Below are 10,518 nucleotides of genomic sequence, written 5' to 3' on the forward strand. Positions count from 1 at the left end.
CACTGATAATATCAAACGGAGTCATAAAGTTTTCTGTCGGACTATCAGTGTACATGTATACATTAAAAAATAAATGTATTTTTCATCATCATATACTGTGTTTTTGTCGCTCAAATGAATTTTATTATTTCTTCAAGGTTCTTCACATACGTACACCTTAAGAGATATCATCAAGTAGGAACATGTTCTCAAAAAATCAGGGTTGGCACGCAGAAGAATTTTGAGTCAGAGATTTTGCTGGTTTTGGCCGCACTCACAAAAAGGTTGCCCATCCCTGCCCTAGAATAAGTAGTTCATTTCGGACACGTGTCTTACCACCATGACTAACGTCAAGCCTCTTCTCACGTATTCCTTCCACCAAAAGGGTCTTTCCCAGCCTCCCTCTTACACTTGACCCACCCTTGCCATCCCTCGGAAGGCCTTCCTTTCTCACGTCCACACATGGTAGCTCCCCTTGCTCCGCACTCCGGGAGGACCTGTGGCTGGCGCTGGCTTGAACGCTGTCCTGGTTTCCTAGTTGGGTGTGTTTTTTTGTTTGCGTTTACACTTGGTCTTCCTGAATGAACCAAAGTCTTGGAGAAGAGGAACCATCTTTGACAATTCCTTTATATTTCTTAAGATGTAGTAGGTACCTCAATAGATATTTTAAGAATCAAGGCTGGGATCATCTTGATTAATTGACACGTGCTAATGGAATCACGTATCTATAGTAAATTGGTGCCTCACTCATGTCTAGTTTGGTTGCCCACATTGGAAATGGTACTGCCGGTGAAAATCTCTTCATCACAAGGCCTTTGGGATTTTAAGTAAAATCCTACGTTAGAGAATATGATTGGGTTAAGGTTCTGGAACATAGTTCATTTTATTTATCAAATTTTAACTTTTCAACTTAATACTGTGCCCCAGTCTTTACATAATAACTAATTTATTAGGGATGTTATAGCAAATAATATTTAAACAGAGACCAAGGACACCCTGATATCACATAGCCAGTGAACATAAACTGGTTATTTATTGATGCGAACATATTGTAAAATTCTTCTAAATCAAGAAAATGTATGCTGTTATGAATATATAAAACTGATCGAACATATTGTAAAATTCTTCTAAATCTTCAAGAAAATGTATGCTGTTATGAATATATAAAACTGAAAATCTAAAGTGACTCTCCAAGGGACATAGGTAATACTTTCGACAATAAACATTTTTTTCAATTTTAAAAATAATAAAGTGACTATCAAGATTTCATTTTTAGTTCGTAAAAAATATTGAAGTAAATTTCCTTCCCACAAACATAGAAGAGAGAGAAAGTATAAAAAAACACCAGTTCCTATGTTGAAAAAGGTATGATGTCTGTTTTTATAAAACCATTTAGACAATAGGAACCGCTATAAAAAGATGAACGTTTTCTTGCTGTAACAACATCCTGAAAACCTACATAGCTCCACCCCCTGCCAACAGAATGGAGAAGACACGACATAAACCCCCCTTCTGTCCTAGAAAACAGGTCATCCACATGCCGGTGAAGAGCAAAAGACGAGTGCTTTATTATGAGAACTGTTCAAGTAAAATTTCAGTGTGCACCAGTGGAAGTGAGAGGAATTTGCATCAATTGTCTGGAATGAACACGAGGTTAAAAAGGGGCTACACAGTTGTTTGCCAAACACCACCCTTGGCTAAGGCAAAAAAAAAAAAATACACTTGGTGTTCGAACAGAACCGTACAGAAGAGAGCTACATCACAGTCCAGTACAGAAGGTAAAATCCACCCTAGTCTGGAAGCCACGGGAATGAATGGCACGTCCCCTACCGAGAGCCGTCTCGTGTAGGTTGGAATTACAGTATTTATCACAGCTGTCGTGTTCTGCAGACTCATAAGATTTGAATACACTTTCTATGCCTCCGGAGTGTGCGGAGGGGGCCCATTGGAAGATAGTACAGTCATTACAACATTCAGTAACATTGCACAGTCAACCTCCAAGGCTAATTCCGTATCAAGTAACGAGTATTAAAATGTACCTTTACTAGTGGTTTTACATCGCAGGGATCATTCATTATGAAAGGAAACTAGGCAAACGCCTGATTACAAAGCCGCGAGTTATAGGCCTAACGATGTGGAATAAATACAAGAAATCTGGCAAAATCGTAAAAACAGAGAAGTTACGTGGGAACCAAATGAACGACCACATGAGCGTAAATCAAAGATATGCTGTTATAAATAGTATATTTTGCTCCACAGTCTCCTAAGGACTCACAGATACCACTGTGTCGGGGGTGGATGGAGAGGGTGAGGGGCGAAGGAGGCAAGCGTCCCCAATGCCAGTGAATTCCTGAGGTGGCATTATTTCCTAACTGACGCACTGACCAACACTGGGAAGATGAGTTGTGCTATGAAACTGTCCGCTATTATTATATTCCCACAAGGACACTGCGATATTGGGAAGGCAGCAAACCTATTGCGCTATACTAGCCAGATAAGGTATTGATTCTTTTTCATTTTGCTGCTACGATTAGCAGAGGGTCAGAAAACACTTTCAAGTTCAAAAGACATTGGATGTAGGTTTTCACTTCCCCTCAGTACTTCTTAGTTAGCTCAAGGCAAAGCTATAACTTATGTTCATGGACTCTATTTTAAAAACTCTAAGTGCCAACACTGTAAACATGTCGTAACTTCTCAACTAAACCTTGTCTGGTAACAAGAATAAGAGCAAAGATAAGCAGGAATAGTTCTGTGTGGAATAAAGCTGATCTAGGGATCAGCTTCTGGTTTCAATTTCAATACGACTTGAAAATAATTTTTTAAAAGTCCATGCTACAATCGTAAAGATTACTTCTGTGCACTTTCAATTCTGGACACAATTACCTTCAAAATTACATGATGGAGGTAAGAATTTTAAAAACCCACCAGAATGTAAATAACAGGGAAGAATATTTTCAACTCAGAGCATCAAACGTACATTTATGTGCAGAAATCTAGACAACTATACAAGTTTTGAAGCAATCATCTGTTTTATTATACAACTCTATGAACAGAAAATGAACAGAAATACACAATATACTTACCTGTACATGTGAACCTACTTTTTTTTAGCTACAGATATTTATTATAGTTCATACTGACTTTAATTTTACAGTTCATAACTATGTATAACCTTATCGTGTTAAGGGCAAATTCTACATGGGTGATTCACAGGCCAATCGCATTAGGCATATTACCCAGTACATTCAAGAACTGTACCTCATTCGGATGTGTCTTCCCTGATCCTGCCACGTGGAGTTCCTTTACAGTTTGAGCTCATTGGCTATTTTAGATGCGATGTTCTTAAAGGCAATCGACGTCCCAGAGATTCGCTTGAAGCGGACCCCGTTCAGCGACAGCCGTGGCAGTTTGCACACTTCCATCTCCCACTGCACGAGGCTGTCCTGCCGGGCATCTCCGTGGACGCAGAAGAGCAAAAACCTCTCCTTCTGTTCGTAATCGCAGTTGTTTGCATCTAACACTTTCCGGATCTCTCGCATCATGTCATTGGGGTCCATGGAACTGGTGGTCTTCATGCTCCAGGTGAAGCGCAGAGAGCGTGGCTTGGGGTCCTTCCCCTCTTCCTTGTCTCTTTCTTTCGGGTCCCCGGATGTACTTCTGGAAGAACAGGGCACAGGGAGAGAACGCAGAGAGAAGTTCCACTCAGCACAGAAATCGACACACACACAAACTCTCAGGGGTCAGAATTCAGTGCTTCAAAAAATGACCTACTTTGCAAACTACCATCAGGCAAGTGCAAAGGTTCATGCCATCTTGCTGTTACAAAAACCGACCCCAGGATGCCCTCTGTTTTGACTTTGTTAAGATCTTCCATCTAAAATAGCGTGTTTCCGTAAATGGACTTTTTTGTGGGAACAAGTTTGCCGCTGGAAGTGAAGAACTGAATACTTTTTGAGGTCCTTCCATAGTTTTCTGTTTCAATTTGCAAAAGCCCAATCTTCATTTTCTGTACATTTGTACAAGAAGAGAGCCCACTAGCACTGTGCTTGTAAATACACAATTTTGAAACATAAAGAAAAATTTCCCCTTTTCTATCTTTTTTTTGGGGGGGGGTAGGAGAAAGACTTGGGACAGCACAGTAGCAATGGCCACAGAGGGGTTATTTCTACCTGATAATGAAGAAAGAAGCTGGTATTGCAATGAGGTGAAGATGCCAGGTCGTACCACACACAGGAGTGTGGGCATCGGGCCCTCGAATCGTGTCCATGCTTTGCTGAAGACATCCTCAACACGGTCTACAAGGCTCCACACACCTACACCCCAGCTCCTCGCCCCGACCCTCACCGCTGCGACTGTCCTCCTCGCTCACTCCCCCCAACACACTGGCCTCCATACTATTCCTGGAACCTACACCGTCTGGTCTGGCCTTGAGGCTTTCGCACAGGCTGTTCCCTCCACCAGAGTAGATGACTGACACGTATTTCTTAAGCGCATCAACCTCACTGAATTTTCCTTACTGTAGATCTCCCATGAATAATACAGAACCAGATAACCCATTTCACAGAATCAGAGAGGTAAAAGTCGTAGATTTTATGATTCAGAATACCCTATAATTAAATTTAATGAGCGATTATTCAAATATAGATGTTATAATTCTAATTTGCTAACCCATCTCACCTACATATGATTTAAAGTAGTGGTATATTTTTAAAGTATAATCTACTATCTACATATATTAAACATTTTATATCAATATTATCCTATAATGTATACTCATGTATACATTTATATATACATTTATATATGAATTTTCAGGGATATGTGTATACTTATATTTCCCCCCTCATTCCTAGGCTTCTGAACGCCCAAAGCTCTGCAAACTATGCAAGCTTGAAAAAAAAAATAAGGAAAGAAATAAGTAGAGAAAAGAAACCTCCAAAGACTATGAACTAAGTATGGAGCGCATTTATCCCAATGCCTTCTCCAGCATTCTCTCTCTGCTCTCTGACCCTGAGCCCCGGGCCTCCAGGAATGTGCAGATCCAAGCAGAGACACTCATCAGGAGCGCACGCACACTCAGGTCATGGGTCAGCATGCTGGGGCTGGAAGGGACCCAAGAGATCACGTGATCGACCACTCATTTTAAAAACAGAACTGATGGCTAGGAAACTTAAATTACTTTTTAAAGCTCATACAGCTAATGACTTGAAAGAAAGACTAGAAATCAGATGTCTTATTCCAAGTCTAATTTGCCTTGCGTTCCACCCAGGAAACTTGGTGAACTTCAGACAACAGGCACATACGAGACATTTTCTGGGTGTATCTCAAGGGCATCCCCAGTGGCAACGTTAACTCAGGAGCTCCTGGAAATGTTATAGTAATAACCACATCTGTCCTTTATCGAGCACTCACTCCATGCCAGGAGCTGTGCTACCTGCCTCACATGTGCTAATTCCTCGTTCGCCCCTCACAACCACCCTGTGGCGGTCAGAATGAGGAACTAGGGGCACAAAGAGGTAGAATCACTCTTCTAAAGTCACACAGATCATCCTGGGAACTGGTAGAAGAACACAGCTCACCCCCACACGGTCTGGGCTCAAGAGCCCATGCTATTCACCATCACGCCCCACATCTCTCTGCAAAGACAGAGACTTATTAGCACTGGCCTGGTCCCTCCTAGGCTCCCCACTGTCTCTTCTGTAAAATGGGACACTTTCCTCCTGGTGGTTGTGTGGATTCAATGACTAGCAAGTTTGTTCAAAAGCAAAAGAACAAACAAAAACGAAACCATGCCAATGAACTGAAATATTAGCAGGCGCCTGTGACACTGTCCACTACTAAATGTCTCAGAGGGAAGTTTAGAAAAAAGAGAGAAGACTCCAGAAGGGGGCTCAGAAGTGATGACCTAGTGCGGGATGACATAAGTCCTTTGTGTTGCCTGCCTCTGGCTCCCTTCCACGGTGTGACTCAGGCACCTACCTCCATGAAGAATCATTTCAACTATTATAACTAAACATAAATACAGCGCAGTTTGTAAAAAGAACTACCTTGGAATGTTCAAGCAAGTTTTTCCCAAAGCTCATGATGTTTTATATCCCAAGTCATTTTAAAAAGTAGAAATTAAATCGAGGCTGTGTTCAACTGGTCAAAAATTATTCCTGAAGGAAGCGGGGCATGTGTTCACACAAACTAATTCAGTGCCTTTGTTCCTTAAACTTCTCATTTATAAATGTAAACACAAGTAGTAACATGTCATTAATGTGGTCCCCAGGCCCCAGGCTGCCCATCACAAACCCTGGGAGTGGGACCCAGCCATCCGTTTAATCAAGTTCCGACTGTGCTCAAGTTTGAGACCTGTCGTCAGGTCGAAGACACAACCAGTATTAAATGTCAAAAAACCACAAAGCATGCCACAAAGCATTTCCACACGTGGCCTATAGCCGAACACTCACCTGAAGTATATCACTAATATCAAATCTTCCCATGGACTTGGTTACCTCAGTGATCTATGCTATTTAAGACTAATATTAGTGACATCGTTTTAGTGAGAAAAGGATCAGTACATTTTAATCTATTCATTCTTTTGCCAACACATCTATTACGGGACAGAAAGGCCATTTCTCTACAAAGCATACAATTCAAAATCATGTTTGGAAAACACAAACTTACAGTTAATTAACTTACACGTAATTAAATGCTAGGCAACATGAGGGAAACCCATCCCAATATAAACATTTAAAATACACATACTAGCTAGTGATTCATTCTATTCATTTTAGGAAGTGCTGTCGGTATTTCAAAAGCACGTTTGCATACACGGGCCCTGGCAGCGAAGGGTTAATAGTGGCTCCTCACCTTGAGGTGTCTGTTCTGCCACTGGCTTCGCCTTCACTTGGATCCCTCAAAACAAAGTGAAGGTTGAGATTTAATGATAAGAGTGAAAAATAGATCAAGAAAACCTACATCTGAAATGATTTTAAAATTAACTTGTTGAGCCAACTTCTAGCGTGACAGTTTCTGTGACTCGTCAGTCTAATACTGTTTCTCATGTTTTTCAACATAACCACACTGAACTGTCACTCATTGAGCGTCTACTGGGTATTGTCAGGGAGGAAATGCTGGGTGATGGTTTAGGATTTTTTTTATACATGATCTTCCAATTCTCCGACATGATTTTAAAGTTATAATTTATTTTTTGGTTTAGTTTAGTTCAATCTAAAGTTAAAACTATTGAATAATTATCAACAGCAAGATTCAACTGCGTATTTGTTATGAAACAGAATTCTAGTAGTCGCTCAATTTTAGAAAACATACACATTAACCTAGTAGTTAGAAATGAAGCTCAACACATATATCAGTATTTCTAAAAATAAGTACCAATTTTTAAATAAGCAGTTAACGTATTTCAGAAGTTAAGCTAACGATTCATGCACATGATAAAATATTACAGCAAATGAACAGCCTACCCAAGCAGGTGAGTCTAAAAACATGAACTCAATCTTAAACAGAAACATTGATCTTACCTGGATATCCACCTGTGAAAGAAAACCAGGAAAACTCTACTAATTGTCCTTTTGTTGAATGTAATTGCTATTTTAAAAATCTACCAAAATTTTAACTACTTTGTCATTTTCAAAGTTAATTAAATACTGACATAGGAGTATCAAATTGTAAACCCATTTAAATATATGAAGAGGTGGCTTGTGATAGCAAAATATTAATAAACAGCTGGGGAAAATGATCCACTTGAACTTTTAAGTTAATGTTTTAAGTATCCCCATATAAGTGAGCTACGGTGAAAAAATCATCAGGTTTGTCCTAGCCGGGTGGCTCAGAGCATTGTCCTGTACACTGAAAGGTGGTGGGTTCGATTCCTGGTCAGGGCTCATACCTAGGTTGTGGGTTCAATCCCCATCGGGGTGCATATGGAAGGCAACCGATTGATGTTCCTCTCTCTCATGGATATTTCTCTCTCTCTAAAAATCAATAAAAACATACCCTCAGGTGAGGATTAAACAGAAATCATCAGGTGTGATGCAATTTCCAGCTTACAGAGTCGGTATAGAGAACCTACCCACAGTGTATGGGTCTAAAAACTATTTAAAAGACTTTGAAATAAATCATCTCCATCTCCCTTGATCGATGATTCTAGGGTAAATCGCTTTCCTAAGACCAGAAAGCAACACTCTCAGGTGGTCATTTTGGTGAACAGTCTTCCTACTGGCCAGGAAGAGCTACCCCCCCCCCCCCCCCCCCCCCCGCTTCCTCTTTGGAATACTGGTTTCCAAGTACATGAATGATGAGCTCACCCCTACTGCTCTCCTTCCCTTCTTAACGCTCAGCAAGCCCAATTCCTTTACTTTTCCCCCTATGAAAACCCCACTTTTTCACCTAAGCACTTTAATGGCACACCAACTTGGTTGGTCCCAAAGTTTGTGAGGCATCTTGGCTCCCAAAATGACCCCAAGAACACCCAGTTCTGGTCACAGAGGGTGTCCATGTGTGGGTTCCACTTCTTCAGGCCTTAGCCAAAGGGAAGGGAGAAAGGCAAAAGGAACCAGAGAGATATAGGGCTTGAGCCCAGGATGGACGTCAGAAGGAGAAATAAGGGGAAAGAATGGATCACGTGAGAGATGAGTTGAAAATATCTACACTAATAAAAGAGAAAGATGCAAATTGACCGTACTTTCGTGACACCCATCAGCCAAGCAGGAGTATGCAAATTAACCCAACAAAGATGGCGGGTTAATTTGCATATGCAGGCACCACCCCAGCCGCTCTGGGCCTCTGGGCAGCGTGGGAAGGCAGAAAGGTGGCTCCAGCCAGAGCGAAGGCAGTGCCAGCAGCCAGGGAAAGGAAGGCCCATTCTTGCACGAATCTTCATGCATCGGGCCTCTAGTTAAATAATAAGGCTAGACTATATCCTGAACCTTGAGAAATTCTCTAGCTTATCTCCAAGCTCCAACACCACCCCCCTCCCAAAGTTCAATATGCTGTGACTGCAGAGAGAGCAACTGCATCTCCAGTCTGCCACTTGCCAGAGGACTTAGCAGGTTCATTCCTGGGACTGAAACCAACGACTGGCGTGTCTTCCTGCATGAAGTCACTTGTGGTAGATGACACAACCCAAGCGCAAGCACTTTAGCAATGCCAAGGCTGCTCATTCCCACGGTGACACGTGACCTTGGAAGAGAAGGGAGAATTTTTCTCTTCTCTAACCAAATCCAGAATTGATTGAAATGTGTTTAAAACCAAGACCCTGAAAATAACCTGCCAACCTGCTGACAAAACATCACAAACAATCTCCTCCCTCCCTTTCTCTCCCCCTCGGCCCAGAAAACTGTTCAAAGGACACGAATATGAGCACCATGAAGAAGAGCATCATGGAACCTTAGAAACTTCCATGCCGGCTGCCATCGGAGGCTGTGTCTGAACACCCTCATTGCCTCCACCTCATTCCTGATTTCAGGACCTGCTTCCTTCTAGCATTTACTAGAATTTACTACAACTTAGGTTTTCGTTTGCTTTTTAGATTGCTTCCCACACTATTCATCCATTCACCCAATAACATTTACTGAATGGCATATTATGCGCCACCGTAGGCACTCAATATTCAGCAGAAGATTCGGCACAAAAGAAAGCAAACAAGCAAGTCCCTGTTCTCACCTTCTGGCTGGGAGAGACAATGGACAAATAAATAAAGTGCATCTATTATTTTGGAGCGTTCGGGCTCTGCAGAGGAATGAAGCAGGGACCTGCAGTGTTGGGAGGAAGAGCTGTGAATTTACATAGAGGGTGGGGAAGGCCTCCGGGGGGAAGTGGCATTTCAGCAAGGACCTGAAGGAGGCGCAGGAGCAGCCAGGAATGCAGGTCTTGGGAAGGGGACACAGGAACCCAGTAACATCAAATTTACATCAACCTGCACTGTGGTCAGCACCCCGTATAACCAATGTGCATTGCACACTCATGCTTGCTTTCTCAGGAGAGTGCAGTTTTACTATTTTACTAGATCAGAAGTTTGTTGTTCATTTTGTGTTTACTGAGGTTAAGATTTTATGATGTTAAATTACATAAGAAATCTATGCAGCTGTATATATAGGCTTTTTACGAGAAAGAGGGAAACTATTATTAGTGAGCAATTTAAAGGATAAATGTAAACTCCTATTTCATTCCCTTTTCTAAATTAAGGCTTTTAAAGCACATTTTTGAGGTCAAGTTTTGCTCTTTCCACTCTAGAAAAATTTTTAATTCTCATTTTGTCCGTTTTTCTTCTTTCTCTTAAGGGAAAAGATTTTGTCTTCCTTGATTTTTTTTCTTCAAACTTCTGCAAAAGAGCAGCTCTCATGAAATGTCATGAAACCACTTTGAAAAATCACTATCAAGAGGAAAGGAAAGCCCCAAACACACTTCCTTTCTAATCCCCGGAGGCCACCGCACACCGGAGCCCGCGGGACTGACCTGCGAGCGAATCTGGAGGTGATCTTGCTGATGAGGCCGGTGGACGTGCCCCGCCGGGCGTGGGCAAAGGCCCCGCTTTCG

At 41.7% G+C, this 10,518-nt stretch overlaps 1 protein-coding gene across 1 annotated transcript in view; it reads right to left on the reverse strand.

Annotated features, from left to right (window-relative positions):
* Positions 1–1,525: 1,525 nt before the first annotated feature.
* The window catches only part of MARK1 (MAP/microtubule affinity-regulating kinase 1), a 33,050-nt gene continuing 24,057 nt past the window's right edge, over positions 1,526–10,518 (reverse strand). Inside the window, exons 17-19 of the mRNA XM_014528044.1 lie at positions 10,438–10,512; positions 6,835–6,879; positions 1,526–3,636 (exon numbers count right to left, since the gene is read on the reverse strand). Coding sequence (XP_014383530.1) covers positions 3,282–3,636; positions 6,835–6,879; positions 10,438–10,512 — 475 coding nt within the window. The 3' untranslated portion in view covers positions 1,526–3,281. The remainder of the gene's footprint in view (positions 3,637–6,834; positions 6,880–10,437; positions 10,513–10,518) is intronic.

Source organism: Myotis brandtii, unplaced genomic scaffold (assembly GCF_000412655.1).
Source record: "Myotis brandtii unplaced genomic scaffold, ASM41265v1 scaffold612, whole genome shotgun sequence".
NCBI lineage: Eukaryota > Metazoa > Chordata > Mammalia > Chiroptera > Vespertilionidae > Myotis > Myotis brandtii.